The sequence below is a fragment of the Budorcas taxicolor genome, chromosome 24, assembly GCF_023091745.1.
Source record: "Budorcas taxicolor isolate Tak-1 chromosome 24, Takin1.1, whole genome shotgun sequence".
Taxonomy (NCBI): domain Eukaryota; kingdom Metazoa; phylum Chordata; class Mammalia; order Artiodactyla; family Bovidae; genus Budorcas; species Budorcas taxicolor.
The window spans coordinates 18614207-18633445 of record NC_068933.1 but is presented as its reverse complement, the minus strand read 5'-3'; the positions used below and the strand labels follow the sequence as shown (position 1 = coordinate 18633445).

The 19239-nt window shown below is 39.9% G+C and overlaps 1 protein-coding gene across 2 annotated transcripts in view; it reads right to left on the bottom strand.

Annotated features, from left to right (window-relative positions):
* Window positions 1-9448: 9448 nt before the first annotated feature.
* The window catches only part of ASAH1 (N-acylsphingosine amidohydrolase 1), a 28726-nt gene continuing 18935 nt past the window's right edge, over window positions 9449-19239 (bottom strand). Inside the window, exons 6-14 of one of the 2 annotated variants that reach the window (XM_052661446.1) lie at window positions 18275-18349; window positions 17385-17430; window positions 16532-16676; window positions 15732-15786; window positions 15521-15602; window positions 11905-12036; window positions 11679-11802; window positions 11209-11265; window positions 9449-9993 (exon numbers count right to left, since the gene is read on the bottom strand). In XM_052661446.1, coding sequence (XP_052517406.1) covers window positions 9904-9993; window positions 11209-11265; window positions 11679-11802; window positions 11905-12036; window positions 15521-15602; window positions 15732-15786; window positions 16532-16676; window positions 17385-17430; window positions 18275-18349 — 806 coding nt within the window. In that variant the 3' untranslated portion in view covers window positions 9449-9903. Of the gene's footprint in view, window positions 9994-10299; window positions 10410-11208; window positions 11266-11678; window positions 11803-11904; window positions 12037-15520; window positions 15603-15731; window positions 15787-16531; window positions 16677-17384; window positions 17431-18274; window positions 18350-19239 lie in introns of those variants that run through there. The other variant, XM_052661447.1, reaches the window with a different exon arrangement.

Here is a 19239-nt window from a genome sequence, read left to right as displayed (position 1 = left end):
GCTGTCCCACTTTTCCAGCACTGCTTGCTGAAGAGACTGTCTTTTCTCCATTGTATATTCTTGCCTCCTTTGAGGAAAATTAATTAATTATACGGGTGTGGGTTTATTTCTGAGCCCACGATTTTAACCCAGTGCTGGCTTTTCTGAGGACAGCTAGACAGCTTTCCTAACAGTACAAAAATAGATGTCACTGTCTCTACAAACAGAGGCCAGAGAATTCTATGCAGTTCCAAATGGCCGCCAAGTCTAGCTTCAGGCTCTAGGATGACTAATTCTAGCAGCCCTTGCCTGAAGCAGTGATCCAGTGAATCCTCTTTGATGTTAACAACTTCCTCCTATGACACTGTAGTCACTGAGAGGAAGTGTGTGTGTGTAACAGGGAGCAGGAGCTGAGCAAGAAAATGGGACACAGGATTCTTCAGTGTCTTAAGATCTACAAAGACCTTGCCTTTTCTTTTTAGCTCAACATGGTATCCACAATACTTAGCAGACCACCCGTGTTGGATGTGCTCCCAAGTATATTTAACAACCTTATTTGAGGGATTATTGTGAACTCTGTGCAACTTTCCGAGTTTTTAGCACAATCAAGATGATAAACATTATCTGTTGTCTGTCAAAGTTTCCTGAGGCCTCTTGGGAATCCTTCCGTCTAGCCTCTGCCCCACTTCACCTCACCTCCAGGCAGCCACTGATTTGCTGACACTATTGATTAGCTTGCATTTTCTAGAAACTTATATAAATACAACTATACTGTATCTAAGTTTGTCTGGCTTTCTTCACTCAGGGTATTAGAGATTCATGTTGTTGTTCAGTTGCTCAGTTGTGTCCAACTCTTTGCAACCCCATGGACTGCAGCACACCAGGCTTCCCTGTCCTTTACTAATCTGCAGCTTGCTCAAACTCCTGTCCATTGAGTTGGTGATGCCATCCAACTATCTCATCTTTTGTTGGCCCCTTCTCCTCCTGCCCTCAATCTTTCCCAGCATCAGGGTGTTTTCCAAAGAGTTGGCTCTGTGCATCAGGTGGCCAAAGTATCGGAGCTTCAGCTTCAGCATCAGTCCTTCCAGTGAATATTCAGGACTGATTTCCTTTAGAATTGACAGGTTTGATGTCTGCACGTGACTACTGGAAAAATGATAGCTTTGATTATACGGACCTTTGTCAGCAAAGTGATGTCTGTTTTTCAATACACTGTCTAGGTTTGACACAGCTTTTCTTCCAAGGAGTAAATGTCTTTTAATTTCATGGCTGCAGTCACCATCTGTGGTGATTTTGGAGCCCAAGAAAATATAGTTTGTCACTGTTTGATTTTTTTCACCATCTATTTGCCCATGAAGTGATGGGACTAGATGCCATAATCTGTAAGTTTTTTGAATGTTGAATTTTAAGCTACCCTTTTCACTCTCCTCTTTCACCTTCATCAGAAGGCTCTTTAGTTCCTCTTCACTTTCTGCCATTAAAGTGGTGCCATCTGCATGCATATCTGAGGTTATTGATACTGAGATTTGTGTAGCATGTATCAATAGTTCATACCTTTGAATTGCTGAATAATACATCGTATGGACAAACTGAAACCACTAGGTGGTGTTTAGGGGTGCTTCGAGGAGCTCTGGTTCTCCAGTGGAGTTTTCTTGTCCATGCCCGGTCAAGCTGCGACTGTCATGGTGCAGTGGAAATGCGCAAAAAGGCAGTAACGTGCTAAAAATGGTAAATCATATCAGTTTCTAGTATAATGTAGCCTTTTCCTTATAGTTTTTAGTGTGCACAGAGGAGTTATCCTAAGCACCTACTGAGCTCACTGGGCAGGGACGTGGGTCTCATGCCACGATTGTTTGTTTGGGGGCATGTCCTCTGCTTCTGTTGCATGGTTTCATTGCTGAGCAAACAGGCTTTCTTGAGTGATGTGGAATTCAATGACTCAATAGCCAAAAGGATTGAATTAGGTAGTTGGTGTTTCCAAAATGACTTAATTTACGAAACGATAATTATAGCACCTTGAATACATCACTAAGTGTTGAATTTGTTGACTTACAATGTGAAGTGAGTTGGTCACAAGCTGTTTATTCTGTGTAGGTGGAAAATACTGTTTTGGCACATCAGCCAGGAGTCCTAATTCTTGATTTCTTCCCACCCTTTCAGATGTTTTAGGTTTAGAGGTCTTCTGTTGGTCTTTCTTCTCCCTTTTTCAGTTGCTCCAACACAGCACCTGTTATCAGTACTCACAGTGGACCCTCGCCAAGCTGGGGAGTTGTAGGCCATCTGACCCCATCTCCCGAGGGATGTCTTTGCAGGATGTGCTAGGGATTCTCTGAAAATGAATCTGGTAATAGAAATAGAGAAACTGTAGTCTCACCCTTACAAATATGTTCACAGATGTCATTTAACTACAATTACTGTTTGCGTGTCTCAGGAAGAGCAATTCTCCCCACTGCTGGTGGAAGTGCATAAAGATTCAGACATTCTGGAAGGGACTTCAGTAGCGTCATACAAAATAAGTGTGCACCTAAACACATCTTTATCTGTTACCTGCTTTATAGGCTTTCATTCCAAGTATGTTCACTATAGCATTACTTATAATTGCAAAGCCATGAAAATGAACTAAATGTCCACAGATTGTATTTTAGAATCCTACAAAGAATTTTAAAATATGATGAAAACTGATACGGACACGGAAAGAAATTCATGCTGCTAAAGGAACAACAAAAATGAGCATAGGACATAGACATAGCAGTTTGTGTGAGGGGTTACCTCCTGGGAGAGAAGCAGAATTGGAAAGAGTGAAATAAAGAGATTTTTGTTTTTTTTGTTTCACTGAAGAAACGTTTTTACCAAAAGGAATAAATTACTATATTGTTTGTATATTTAGAAAAATAGTAAGATACGTAACCCAATGGCTTCTTGTATAGAAGCCATCAAGTAGTTCAGCGGTGTAACTGAAAAAAGTAGGTCTGACAGAAACTTAATGTAGTATCTACACACAGAAAACTCTTTTTATTTTACTATATCTGGGTTCAGTTCAGTTCAGTTCAGTCGCTCAGTCGTATCTGACTCTTTGCGACCCCATGAATCACAGCACGCCAGGCCTCCCTGTCCATCACCAACTCCGAGAGTTCACTCAAATTTACGTCCATCGAGTCGGTGATGCCATCCAGCCATCTCATCCTCTGTCGTCCCCTTCTCCTCCTGCCCCCAGTCCCTCCCAGCATCAGGGTCTTTTCCAATGAGTCAACTCTTCACATGAGGTGGCCAGAGTATTGGAGTTTCAGCTTTAGCATCATTCCTTCCAATGAACACCCGGGACTGATTTTTAGAATGGACTGGTTGGATCTCCTTGCAGTCCAAGGGACCCTCAAGAGTCTTCTCCAACACCACAGTTCAAAAGCATCAATTCTTCGGCGTTCAGCTTTCTTCACAGTCCAACTCTCACATCCATACATGACCACAGGAAAAACCATAGCCTTGACTAGATGGACCTTTGTTGGCAAAGTAATGTCTCTGCTTTTTAATATGCTGTCTAGGTTGGTCATAACTTTCCTTCCAAGGAGTAAGTGTCTTTTAATTTCATGGCTGCAATCACCATCTGCAGTGATTTTGGAGCCCTCCAAAATAAAGTCTGACACTTGTTTCCACTGTTTGCCCATCTATTTGCCATGAAGTGATGGGACCAGATGCTATGATCTTCGTTTTCTGAATGTTGAGATTTAAGCCAACTTTTTCACTCTCACTTTCATCAAGAGGCTTTTTAGTTCGTCTTCACTTTCTGCCATAACGGTGGTGTCATCTGCATATCTGAGGTTATTGATATTTCTCCCAGCAATCTTGATTCCAGCTTGTGCTTCATCCAGCCCAGTGTTTCTCATGATGCATTCTGCATATAAGTTAAATAAGCAGGGTGACAATATACAGCCTTGACGTACTCCTCTTCCTATTTGGAACCAGTCTGTTCCATGTCCAGTTCTAACTGTTGCTTCCTGACCTGCATACAGATTTCTCAAGAGGCAGGTCAGGTGGTCTGGTATTCCCATCTCTTTCAGAATCTTCCACAGTTTACTGTGATCCACACAGTCAAAGGCTTTGGCATAGTCAATAAAGCAGAAGTAGATGTTTTTCTGGAGCTCCCTTGCTTTTTCGAGGATCCAGCAGATGTTAGCAATTTGATCTCTGGTTCCTCTGCCTTTTCTAAAACCAGCTTGAACATCTGGAAGTTCATGGTTCACGTATTGCTGAAGCCTGGCTTGGAGAGTTGTGAGCATTACTTCACTAGCGTGCGAGATGAGTGCAATTGTGCGGTAGTTTGAGCATTCTTTGGCATTGCCTTTCTGTGGGATTGGAATGAAAACTGACCTTTTCCAGTCCTGTGGCCAGTGCTGAGTTTTCCAAAGTTGCTGGCATATTGAGTGCAGCACTTTCACAGTATCGTCTTTCAGGATTTGAAACAGCTCAACTGGAATTCTATCACCTCCACTAGCTTTGTTCGTAGTGATGCTTTCTAAGGCCCACTTGACTTCACATTCCAGGATGTCTGGCTCTAGGTGAGTGATCATACCATTGTGATTATCTGGGTCATGAAGATCTTTTTTGTACAGTTCTGTGTATTCTTGCCACCTCTTCTTAATATCTTCTGCTTCTATTAGGTCCATACCATTTCTGTCCTTGATCGAGCCCATCTTTGCATGAAATGTTCCCTTGGTATCTCTAGTTTTCTTGAAGAGATCTCTAGTCTTTCCCATTCTGTTGTTTTCCTCTATTTCTTTGCATTGATCGCTGAGGAAGGCTTTCGTATCTCCTCTTGCTATATTTTGGAATTCTGCCTTCAGATGCTTATATCTTTCCTTTTCTCCTTTGCTTTTCGCCTCTCTTCTCTTCACAGCTATTTGTAAGGCCTCCCCAGACAGCCATTTTGCTTTTTTGCATTTCTTTTCTGTGGGGATGGTCTTGACCCCTGTCTCCTGTACAATGTCACAAACCTCCATCCATAGTTCATCAGGCACTCTGTCAGATCTAGTCCCTTAAATCTATTTCTCACTGCCACTGTATAATCATAAGGGATTTGATTTAAGTCATACCTGAATGGTCTAGCAGTTTTCCCTACTTTCTTCAATTTAAATCTGAACTTGGCAATAAGGAGTTCATGATCTGAGCCACAGTCAGCTCCTGGTCTTGTTTTTGCTGGCTGTATAGAGCTTCTCCATCTTTGGCTTCAAAGAATATAATCAATCTGATTTTGGTGTTGACCATCTGGTGATGTCCATGTGTAGGGTCTTCCCTTGTGTTGTTGGAAGAGGGTGTTTTCTGTGACCAGTGCTTTCTCTTGGCAAAACTCTTATTACTTATTAACCTTTGCCCTGCTTCATTCCGCACTCCAAGGCCAAATTTCCCTGTTACTCCAGGTGTTTCTTGACTTCCTACTTTAGCATTCCAGTCCTCTATAATGAAAAGGACATCTTTTGGGGGTGCTAGTTCTAAAAGGTCTTGTAGGTCTTCATAGAACCGTTCAACTTGAGCTTCTTCAGCGTTACTGGTTGGGACATAGGCTTGGATTACCGTGATATTGAATGGGTTGCCTTGGAAATGAACAGAGATCATTCTGTCGTTTTTGAGATTGCATCCAAGTACTGCATTTCAGACTCTTTTGTTGACCATTATGGCTACTCTATTTCTTCTAAGAGATTCCTTCCCACAGGAGTAGATATAATGGTCATCTGAGTTAAATTCACCCATTCCAGTCCATTTTAGTTCTCTGATTCTTAGAATGTCGATGTTCACTCTCCCCATCTCCTGTTTGACCACTTCCAATTTGCCTTGATTCATGGACCTGACATTCCAGGTTCCTATGCAGTATTGCTCTTTACAGCATCGGACCTTGTTTCTATCACCAGTCACATCCACAAGTGGGTATTGTTTTTGCTTTGGCTCCATCCCTTCATTCTTTCTGGAGTTATTTCTCCACTGATATCCAGTAGCATATTGGGCACCTACTGACCCGGGGAGTTCCTCTTTCAGTATCCTATCATTTTGCCTTTTCATATTGTTCATGGGGTTCTCAAGGCAGGAATACTGACGTGGTTTGCCATTCCCTTCTCCAGTGGACCAAATTCTGTCTTATTTTATTAATTTTGTCTTATTTTATTAAGGTTATGTCTGGGTTATATAACCTTATTAATAAAATTTTAAAATTACTATTAAATCTTGTGGCCATATCTAAAGCAGAACATGAAAAGAGAAAACATTATCCCTAAATAAATTTGTTGTTAATGTCGGGATAAAAAATTGCACCTAGTTTTTTAAGCTGAACTCTTAAAATATTAACTCTTTAAAATCTGTTGTTCACAGTGCTACAAATTTTAAATGTGTTTAAGAGGGAAAAAGTAACTATAAATTAATGGAACTGTCAAAAATAAAATTATAAAAAATAGTTTAGTCAAACGTACACTTCTGTTTTCTGACTACCTTAGGAAAGCTGCAGTTGGTTTTAAATTTTATTTCATTGTATTTTACACAGAATAATACAACAAAGGATAATTTCTTTGGTTAAAATTATAAATCACCTGAAAATTTATTAGCTCTTCTGTTTTTAATGGCAAATTTATCACTAAGTAGCTGAGTTTAAAAAAAAAATTAAAAGCACTTCAATTCAACTGTTGAAATCTAGGATCTAGCTGGATAGTCTATCAATTCTATGATTTAAAAAAAGAAAAGGAAATAGCTATAATCTCTTCTAAATAACCACCTACAATTAAAAAAATCCTGGCATATTGAGAGCTTTAAGGAGATGGTAGAAAAATATATTCCATATCAGACTGCTTTGGCCATGGCAGATTTTCTACATGGAAATGATTTGAAAAATAGAAATTTTTACTGGTTTCCAAGATGACAGTCTTGTTCAGTACTTACTGATTTGTTATAGATTCCCTTATTCTTTTGGTTATAAAACAGCCAAACCTCATTCCTTGGTCTGTGGTTGCCCTAAAAATGTGGCAAATATTAAAGATCTTCCATCGGGCCTTGATTTCTTCCTATTTTAAATACAGGGAAAGTAAGTGGCAGAGCGAAGACTAGAACCTGAGTCTCATAATGCCCAGGGGCACCCCTTCCCCTACATGACATAATCACTCACTGGCAATCAGAGTTATTGCCAGCTCTCATAGGCAGTAGTTTCAATACTGAAACTATTACATATATAAGAAGAAGTCAGTATCCTTAAAGGCAAACAGCAGTGACAATTTTACTCATTCCATGTAGCAACTGTAAATTAACAGGAAAAAATATATAATCTATTTTCTGTAGTTCAGACAATAAACTTAATTTTGTACTGATAATGTCAGGGCGAGCCAGTGACTAAGTGTTAGTTACACAATGAAATACTTATTCTCAGTAATTGAAATGAAGAGTGTTACTTACTCCATCTGGTGATATGGTCTGCTGTAGCTTGAGTACATGAAAAACAGAGACTGTTATGAGCATCAAGGTCATTGATCCTGCAAGTAATGAGGTTGCACTTAACCCACAAACACCTGGGCATACATGGTCTTGGACTTGACTTGTTAGAATTCCTCTCTCCCATCATTAATACTTTGAAATAATGCTGTCAGCCCCATTTCATATCTTATCTATATGTGGGAGCTGGAATTATTTAGCCCAGTGGGCTACTGTAGGGCGTAACTTGAATTAACTATGTTTTCCTGAGATTGATATAGTGTTGATATTGAACTTAGGAGTTACATGTTTTCAAAACATATTTACCGCCTGTGTGTAAGATATACATGTTATCCAGGTGTTATCTGTGTATAACTATTTGCAACTGACAGGCTGTTTGGAGGCATCTGAGCTACTGCCATAATTGCTTTTAACAATGCATGTTAATTTGCTTCTTGCAAATTGAGTGTCATCATTATTTTGAACTATTTATTAAGAAAATGTTTGATTAGATTCATCCACTTATGTGTGTGAATAAAGAAAACTACAACAGTTCTGACATCTCCAGCAGCACCTGGATATCAACTGCTCCCTAACTGCCTGCTAACGTGAGATGCAGTTTAAGTGTGGATTCATAAAGCTAGAAGAAACCTTGGGGGAAAACTGGCTTTAAACCCTCACCTGACAGGGCAGGTGAGAGGGGGGCAGAAAGGCGTGGTGGCTTGCCCCAGGCCGCACCACTGGGTGATCCAGAGGCAGAGCCCGCCTCCGGGTTTCCATCCAGAGCTCTGTGATGCTGCTTTCCCGTTTTCTCAGGTCGTGGCACACAGAGAAAATGACATTGTCTTAAGACACGCTGAGGTAAACTGCAGGGGACATGGGACTTCATGAAAAATTCATGACAGTTTCTATTTAAAAAATTATGAAATTTGTAAATTACAGAGGATCTTTAAAAATCAAATCCTGTTTTTAACACACAACCTCTTGTAATTCTCCTTGCTTCATCACTGCAGTGTGGTGGAAGCACCTCCTGTGTTGGGGGAAGCTGCCTTTGGACACCTACACACTAAGTTGATAACCACTGAATTACATTGAGTCATGTAAGACTGTGATCACTTAGTCATAAGTTCAGTAACCCACTTACATAACCCTATAATGTTAAATATACTCAGCTTGGATTTCTCCATAGCTGCCACCCTCAAACCGACACGTACATATACACTGAATCAGTGTACATGACTGCTGACTGATACTTCTTCCAGGGACTACTGAATGTCATGAAGACAGCTGACATTATACAGAAATGAAGTGGCTACAGTCTTGCCCAGCTGGCATACATTTCAAAATTGATTATGAAAATATGAAAGGTTAACAAGTTCTATTAGCACTTATAAATAGATTGATTTCTAAAACATTTTTAGGAATTTACATTTAAAAATATACATACTGAGCACAAGGACAAATAAAAAATGTATTCAATGATACTTACGAAGAGTTAAGTAACTGTTCATCTCCTATTTTCCATTTGTCTTTGACCTGCTTATTTACTGTTGATTCACAGAACCTGGGACTGTTTTTGAAATTTAATAACTTTCTGGGGTTAGCTGGAGGCTAATTATGAGAAAGGAAACACCTCAATTCTGAGTATAAAAGGCTGCCTTGCATACTGGCTACTTCAAGAACCCCAAAAGGTACTACTTGTGCATGCTAACTAAGTCTCTTTGGTTGTGTCTGACTCTTTGTGACCCTATGGACCATAACCTTCCAGGCTCCTCTGTCCATGGGATTCTCCAGGCAGGAATACTGGAATGGGTTGCCATGCCCTCCTTCAGGGGACCTCCCCAACCCAGTGATTGAACCCGCATCTCAATGTGTCCTGCATTGGCAGGTGGGTTCTTTACTACTAGTGCCACCTTCTATTCAGAATCAAGGTGATGTCCATGAAGAGAAACATACAGCTGAATGCCTGTCTCATGCCCATCCCATCAAAGTTAGTGAAATACACAGCTGTCACAGCAGAGACAATGGTGTATTGACTTTAATAGTAGTTAGAGCCAGGAGGAAAAGACAAAAACATACCACAAATACGTAGATAAAAGTGAAAAACTAAGTAATAGAGGCTGTTTAACTGACTCACATAGAGGTACAGGGTTCAGTGCTCCTGAGAATCTTGGCTTTATTCCATGGAGGGTCCCACTACAGTTTTAGTTGCCTACCCCCGCCCCCAAATGTCAGACCAAAATGAATCACAGTAAACTCTGGATGACTGCTGTACTTCACTGAAAGAAGTTATCTGTTACATAGCAATCACCTACATTATGACAAAAACAGCCTGTGAACTATAAACATACTCAGCAGGACAAGCTCACACCTCAAAGAGAAACTGCCCTGAGTCTCTGGAAGGAGATCGGACGCCACTCCACCCAGCCCCACGTGAGCTCCCGTCCCGAAGTCATAGAGGGCGCATCCTGTAGGCCAGGTGTGTGCTCACCATCCTATGCAGGGGTCTGGGCAGTCCCGCAGGTACGTCTCAAATTGACCTTTGGTAACATCTATCAAGACTGTGTATACCGTCAGCTGAAAGAAAAGTCAACTTTTACTTTAAGGATGTTTTCAGTTCTAAGATGACCCTACTTGTATTAGCATTTTTTATGGAACTGGTTATGAAGTTTTTTAACATTAAATTTGTTGTTGCCCAATTGCTGAGTTGTGTCTGAAATGTTTGCGACCCCATGGACTGCAGCACGCCAGGCTTCCCATAGTGGATTGTGTGTGTGTGTGTAAAGACACAAAACAAAAGGTCCACATAATAAGTCAATAATAATGAAAACAACTGACTTCAATAGAACCATTACCATGTCTTAAACAGGTGTGGCAGAGAATGTTCAGTTCTTTACAAGGTCTTAATTCTGTGCTGTATACTGCTTCACAAACAATGCTTTAAGGCTCACTTAACGCTCCTCAATGCATACTTTGCAAAGACCAGTGGTATACTGTGGGAGAATGAAGAGCGTAGCTTTGGCTTTCCTTATCCTGGAAGCATTTCTCAAGCAGTGAGGGAAACTATACAGACATGCAGGTTAGAAGGTACACACCCAACTCACACAAGAATCTGTAAGTAACCCAACTGTGAACTCAAGCAAAGATGGTGTGGGCAAAATGAGACGTTGGGGTCAGTGGGCAGAGGGAAAGCTTCCCTCAGGAGCCAGGTTCTCACGGAGGCACACTGATCTTAGGGTTCAGCAAAAGAAGGCAAGGAACAAATGGGAAAAATTAGAGGAATCAGAAACACGCAAGAGGGGGGCTATTAGCAAACTGGATGATCAGAAGACTTTTCCATATTTTAGCTAAAGAGTAGGGGAAAGGCTATAATAACGTTTAAGAAAAAAATCTAATCCACTAAGAAAGCTGTCTGAAAATAGACTTCAGACTTCCTTTTGTCTAGCATTAGGTGTTGCAGCATACAGCATTCAACTCCTCATGGACGGAGAAGTCACTAATAACATGCTAAATTCAATCCAAATGCCATGTAAGTAAAGCTGGAGATAGTTCTCTGACCAAACTGGAGATCAAGCTGCAGTGACCAACCTCTTTGTCACACCCCAAGAGTTACAGTTTTGGTCACACAAAAACATTTTAAAAAGTAGCCTTAAGCTGAACATGACTTGGAATTCTAGCTCTGACTGATCCAAGACAAAGGGGAAAGATAAAACATGGGATCAAATTCTTTTCCTAAAATCAAAAGAATATATATACACACACACATATGTACATATATTAAAAAAAAGATACCTTGTTGAGGACAGGTTTTGTTGACAAGACATCATATATGGTTGCAAATGAGATATTCTAAAACACAAAAATAGTTACTTTTAGTACATTAAATGCAGATGTTGGCAGCTTTATCCACACAAATGGGTCATTAGACCAAGATATTCTTCAATCAGCCTCCCCTAACCCCTATAAAAGAATTTCCCTCGGGTCACTGTTCAGGTGATGATTCTAATATAGCATGCTTTCTTTCTTTCTCTCCCTCCCCTCTTGAATTCCTGACATTCAACTCCACAGAGTGGTGTCCACCATTAACAAGGAAAAAGTATGGCGAAATTTTGCTTTTTATGTTAAAAACTCAGTGGAAACTGTCCAGAGACAAATGACTGTTAGGAGGTTTATAAATTCTTTAAAGGGCAATGAAAAATGTTAGAATGGATATAATCTTTAGTAGTCACTGTTTCTCTCTCTATATGACACTGGGAATGTACCTCTTGGGTTGTCCGGTTCAGACACATCTTGGCAGGTGTTCTGCGATCATCAAGGAAGAAGGGATTTTTCCATCGGTCATAATTTGTTTGTACCACATACCATCTACCCTGCTTGGGGTCGAGTCTAGATACAAAGAGAGAGATTTCTCTTAGGCTTCACGCCTTAAAGCCACGCATGTGTCTGTCTCTGCCTTAGTTTCTGTTTTGCCTGAGCAAATGTACTTACTCATATACATCCAGAGACTGTTTTCTGTCTCGTGTAATCACACAACCCTCCCCAGACTGGTTGCCTCCCACGATAAAGTATGCTGGGGCCAATATCTTGGTGTTGGTCAGTATATTCTTGGCTTCTTCATAACTACAAAGAAACATTTATAACAAAGGAAACACTTTTAGTTAGCCCGAAATGGAAACTTTTAGCTGTGGAAACTAAGGGAAGACATCTGAGGAACATGTTTTTCTAAAAAGAATAGTGAACAATGGCTCAGGGAGAAACAGTCCCTTGTTCCTCACAGTGAAGCTCCTCACAGTGAAACAGTGAGATCTAGTCCCTCGCTCCTCACAGTGAAACAGATCTGAAATGTTCCCTCAAACGTGAAGGACAAATGAAACGATCATCATCTACCCTTACAGTCTATATACCTTTCACTCAACAACAGAACTAGGGAAAATAATATAAATTATTTTATTACTTGAAAATCAGAGCTATCAAAAATGGAAATGGATTTTCAATGTATGGGTGGGGGATTGTTTGCATACCAAGAAAACTTCACAGATGCCCTTCACAGATACACTATCCCTAGCACGTTTTAAATAAGTAATTTTCTTGCTGTAAACACACACACACACAAACATGCAGAATTCCATGTTAGTGTCAAAGGTTCACCTAAGAAATTCTGAAATAGTTTCTCAATGGAAGATACAGCTCAGTAGTATTTTAATATGAGTAATTTAAAAGAAACTACTTTAAAAGGTTCATGTACCATGATGCAAAGATGGTTTCAACATCCACGAACTAATCAACTTGATACACCCATTAAACAATGAAGGATAGATGAATGGATGAAGAAGTTGTGGTACATATATACAATGGAATATTATTCAGCCATAAAAAAGAATGAATTTGAGTCAGTTACAGTGAAGTGGATGAACCTAGAGCCTGTTATACAGAGTGAAGTAGGTCAGAAAGAGAAAAACAAATACTATATAGTAACACATATATGTGGAATCTAGAAAGATGGCACTGATGAACCCATCTGCAGGGAGGGAAGGGAGACACAGACACTGAGAATGAACCTGTGGACACAGTGAGGGAATGAGAAAGTGGGACAGATGCAGAAACAGCATCAACATGTACACACTACCACCTGTAAAGTAGAAGCTGGTGAGAAGCTGCAGTATAACAGCGAGCCCAGTGTGGTGCTCTATGATGACTTAGGCGGGGGGAGGAGAGGGAGGTTCAAGAGGGAGATGATATATGTATAATTAAGGCTGAACTGCATTGTCATATGGCAGAAAACAACACACTATAAAGCAATTCCAATTAAAGAATTAAAAAAATGAAAGATAAAATATGATCTTAACAGATGCATTTGACAAAATTCAACATCTCAAAAAAGTGTGTGCAGAGGGAACACACCTTAACATAATTAAAGGCCATATAAGAGAAGCCCACCGTTAACATACTCAATAGTGAAAAGTTATAAGTTTTTCCTCTAAGATTAGGAACAAGACAAACTTGTCCACTCTCACCAATTTTATTCAATATAGTATTGGCAGTATTAGCCAGAATAATAAGGCAAGAAAAAGAAATAAAAGGTATCCAAATCAGAAAGGAAGAAGTGAAATTGTCACTATTTGCAGATGACATAATACTATAATAAAGACTCTCCATGAAAAAAAAATTTTAGGAATAATAAATTCAGTAAAGTTTCAGGACATGAAATCAGTATACAACTATCAGTTGTGGTTCCATACACTAGTAACATCATTAAGACAAATTAAGAAAATAGTCCCATTTACAATCACATCCAAAAGAATAAAATACATGGGAATAAATTTAACCAAAGAGGTGAAAGACCTGTACACTGAAAACTATAAGACACTGATGAAAGAAGACACAAATAAAGATATTCCATGGTCATGGATTGGAAGAATCAATATTAAAATGTCCATACTACCCCAAAGAAATCTACACTGATTCGCTGCAACCTCTATTAAATTCTAAAGGCATTTTTCACAGAAATAGAACAAACAATCCTATAATCTGTACGGAATAACAAAGGCCATGAATAGCCAAAGCAATCTTGAAAAAAGAAGAACATCTGTATTTCAAACCGTATTACAAAGCTACAGTAATCAAAACCATGCTGCTGGCATAAAAACATGTTGATCAGTGAAAGAGAATAAACAGCCCATAATTTATGAAAAAGGAACCAAGAATACACACTGGGGAAGAACAATCTCTTCAAAAGATGCTGTTTGGGAAACTGGACAGCTACATGCAAAAGGATGAAACCAAACCACTACCTCACACCATACACAAAAATCAAAATGCATTAGAGATTTAAACCTAAGACCTGAAATCGTAAAACGCTTAAAGAAAAACAGGTAATACGCTCCTTGACATGATTTGGCCATAAGTTTTAGATCTGACACTGAGACAAAGGTAACAAAGACAAAAATAAACAAATCGGACAATGTCAAACTGAAAAACTTCTAAACAACAAATAAAACCTTCAACAAAATGAAAAGTCAACCTACTGAACTGGATAAAATATCTGTAAATCATAGATCTGATAAGGATTTAACATCCAAAATACATATAGAACTGATACAACTCAATAGCAAAAACCAGACAATCTGATTAAAAAGTGGACAGAGGATCTGAACAGACATTTTTCCAAAGATGAGATACAGGTGGCTAACAGGTGCATGAGAAGGTGGCAAATGCAAACCAAAGCAACGATAAGGACCATCTCACACCTGTCAGACTGGCTATTATCAAAAAGACAAGAGATAAGTATTGGCCAAGATGTGGAGAAAAGGGAACCCTGGGGCATTTGGTGGAATGTAAATTGGTGCGGTCACTACAGAACCACCAGTATGAAGGTTCCTCAAAAAACTAAAATTATCACACGACCCAGCAATCCCACTTCTAAGTAATGATCTGAGGACATGAAAACACTAACTCAAAAAGATATTCGCACCCCCACATTAACTGCAGCATCATTTACAATAGGCCAAGTTATGGAAACAACCTAAGGAAGGATGAATGGATAAAGAAAATGCAGTATATATACAATAGAATATTATTTAACCATAAAAAAGCATGAAATCTTGCCATTTGTGACAACATGGAGGGGCCTTGAGAGTATTTTGCTAAATTAAATAAATAAGACAAATACCATGTGATCACACTTAGAATCTACAAACAAAAAATAAAAAAATTCACAGGTACAGAGAACAAACTGGTGGCTGACAGAGGTGGGGGCAGGGTGGTGAGAGGTGGGTAAAATGGGTGAAGGGGGTCAAAAGGTACAAAATTCCAGTTATAAAATAAGTCTTGTGGATGTCATGTACATCATAGTGACTATAGTTAATAATACTATACTGAATATTTGAAAGTTTCATAGTAAAGAAATCTTAAAATTTCTCATCACAAGGGAAAAAATCGTAACTGTGTGGTGACAGATGTTAACTAGACTTATTGTGATCATTATGTCATATATACAAATACCGAAACATTTTATAGTATGCTTCTTACACTAATATGTCAATTATACCTCAAGGAAAAATTTAAAAAATAAAAAATCTGATAATAAAGCAACCAAACAGATTACCTTGTGCTATTTTCTAGAACTGATCTAATGATAAACCCTATCCACTGGGCATCTTTCTTTCCCAAAATCCATTCCATGACACCTGGAAGAGATAAAACACACACAGTGTCACAGGACCTAGAAGAGATTAAACTATTAATCAGAAAGCACAGCCTAGCTGTTCTTAAAACAGCTATGACATTCTCGTTTCATTTGAGAGCTCTCTACTTACCCATAAAACCACCATCTATACTGAAGCGGTCATTGAGCGTAACACTAAACAGTCCCTGGAAAGAAAGCAAAGCAGTGAGGTCAGAAACCTCCACCAGCCTGTTTAAGGCCCTCTCACTGTGCTCTTTTGTATACTGTTATATCAGGGCCTAGATTGGGGACTTTGGGGTGTGGGGGGAAAGGAAACAAAATCAAGGCATGATACTACTTGTAGAAGTTCAAAGCATTTTTCACATCCAGTGTGTGAGATAAGTAGATGGATGTTATTGGCCACACTTTTCCAACAAGGAAATTCAAGTGCAAGGACTTAATGACTAACTTGCCTGAGGGCCAGAGCCATGGCCAGATTCCAGGGTTTACACTCACAGCCCTAGAGACCCACCATGGGCTTTATCTCCAGAAAAGGCTCAGAAATCTTCACTTCCTCCTACTCTTCTCTACCTTATGAGCTAAAGGTAACAAGAAGTACGATGGGATGAACTGGGGCTTCATATTCTTTTCAGGTTTTCATTTCCTTAGACTCCATCATTCACACAGAGGTGAAGTCGCTCAGTCGTGTCCGTCTCTTTGGAACCAGTGGACTGTAACCTACCAGGTTCCACCATCCATGGGGTTTTCCAGGCAAGGATACTGGAGTGGGTTGCCACTTCCTTCTCCAGGAGATCTTCCCAACCCAGGGATTGAACCCGGGTCTCCCACATGGTAGGCATTGTAGGCAGACGCTTTACTGTCTGAGCCACCTGAGAAGATCAGCATTCATACAGAGCTACCTGTAAAATCTGGTAACAACAGATTCCTTACTGGTTTGAATCCTGTTAACATGCCCACGTAGCCAGCAAAGGTTGTTGCCTTGAAGACAGTTTTATTGTTCCTTTGGAAGTCCAAATTCACTGTTAAAGGTTTTAGTTCCTCAGTTATGACCCAAGTATCATTATTTATATTCCACCTACAAAAGACAAATTTCAGTGACATTTAATAGCAGTGACAATAAGGATGAGTATGATGACGATGGTCAGGCATTACGCTGTGCTGTGTGCTGTGCTTTGTCGCGCAGTCGTATCCAGCTCTGCTACCCCGTGGACTGCAGCCCGCCAGGCTCCTCTGTCCAGGAGGATTCTCCAGGCAAGAATACTGGAGTGGGGTGCCATGCCCTCTTCCAGTGGATCTTCCCAATCCAGGGACTGAACCCAGGTCTCTCACACTGCAGGTGAATTCTTTACTATCTGAGCCACCAGGGAAGCCTGGTCAGATATTATAACAGGTGCCTTATTGACCTAATCCCCAATGGTCAATATTCACAAGGATTTTCCAATATAGGTAAGTTTTATCTTCCATTTTCCATCAGAGAAGTTAAGTACCTCCCCCAACATGACACAGCCTATAAATAGCAAATCCCAGATAATATTTAGGTCTCCAATTACAAAGCACTGTCATATTTTTTTTCAGGAAGGTAAAGAGGACGCATGAAATAGAATGCTATTCTTTTACTCTCAGCTGAATAGGAGCATGCTTAATCTGGTCTCAAAACTAAAGAATCTAGGGTCTTCCTTTCTGGTCATAGTCTGGGAACGACTTGGTACTTAACTTTTTCATCAATGTAATACTACCTACTCTTAGGGATTGAGACATACCACATTCTTTTTTTTTTACTTACCCAAGAAATAGTCCAAAATCCATGTTTCGCCCATGTAGTAGATGACCTAAATTGAAAGCAAGCAGAAGCGACATGTAACAGCAATTATGACGGGACGATTGATTCTAAACGAAAGCTGGACAGTTAATTTTGGTTAAGTGATATTCCTAACTATTCAATTCAACAGTATGAATTAAGTAGCACCTAACATCACAAGCCTTAACAAGATGAAAAGGCTGTCCCTGTCATACTGGCCAGATTCCCCCTCAGTACCTGAGAGCCCAGGGCTCCAGGTAAGATTAGAAGATGGGGAAAAGATCAGTGGCCATGTTTTCTGGTTCACCGTGACACTGTCCTCCTCAGACGAAGCTATCTCAGTCTCACCTAATGTGACTTACCAACATACTTCCCTTCAGGGATTGTCACCTACAGATATACCCAGAGTATAGGTCAAAAAATAACAGTGAATCGGGGTACATCACCCTGGGCCTTGTAATCTAAGGACTTGTCAGGAAAAATGTGGAAAAGTGAAGCTGGTCTACACAGGGTTCCTTGGCTGGAAAATGATGGGAGAAACTCTGTTCTGCCCCTATGAGCACTTAGATCCAATCACAAATACGGGTATAAGTAGCCTATGAGGGAAAGTAAGAATGTTTTCAGACCTGAAACAATTTGTGCGAGAGGTCTGCATGCCAAAATTTAACTTTAATAGCCATCACAGTGATTTTAAAATAAGAACAGTTTTCAATTCACTTTCCAAAACTTAATCAAGGTCTGTAATACCCTATGCAACATTCACATATATGCATAGCAAGTCTGTATTTTACAAGTTCTGATTTCATTTATTTCAAGATTTGTCTTCTATTTTGTGCTTTGCACCACCCACCCTGCCCCAGCGCACATTCATTTACCTTCTTTGTCTTCTGTTATTATTGAAGTACAAACGGTAAAAAGTTCATAGAAAATATTGAATAAAATAATCTCTCCTATGAGAAAAAAAAAGGAAAATTTCTGGTCAATATGCAGAACCGTGACATTGTCAGGAAAATTCTTTTCTAAGAAAAAGTGTAACTATCGTCATCATTGAGGTTTTGCTTGGGCAAATGTTAAGTGTCTGCAGATAATCTGAGCCTGCATGGCTGGTGGGGTAGGGGTCTCTCCCTCTGTCAAAGGCACTTTTCACTGAGGAAAAGACAGCCTTTTTAGTAAACAGTATTGTCAACTGGAAAGAACTTGAACTTTGATCCCTAACCCATACCATATGCAAGTTAATTCGAGATACACCATGGGCCTGTATGTAAAAAGTAAACAAAAGTCACAGAGAAGAAAACACATGAGAATTATGTTTTGGGGGTAGGCAAAGATCACTTATGTTAGTCGCTCAGTCATGTCTGACTCTTTGTGACCCAATGGACTAGAGCCCGCCAAACTCCTCTGTCTATGGAATTCTCCAGGCAAGAATACTGGAGTGGGTAGCTTATCCCTTCTCCAGGGGATCTTCCCAACCCAGGGATCAAACCCAGGTCTCATGCATTGCAGGCAGATTCTTTACCAACTGAAACTATGGCTCAGCTGGTAAAGAATCTACCTGCAATGTAGGAGACCTGGGTTTGATCCCTGGGTTGGGAAGATCCCCTGGAGAAGGGAAAGGCTACCCACTCCAGTATTCCCGCCTAGAGAATTTCATGGGGGTCTCAAAGAGTCGGAAACGACTGAGCGACTTTCACTTTCTTTACCAACTGAGCTATCAGGGAAGCCCCAATTAAACCATAAGAGTGAATATAACACACTCAACAAAATGCCCAAATAAAAGAGAGTGACACTATCACATGGAGAATCAGCAAGTGGAAAAAAGGCTTTATCAATACTATGCTGT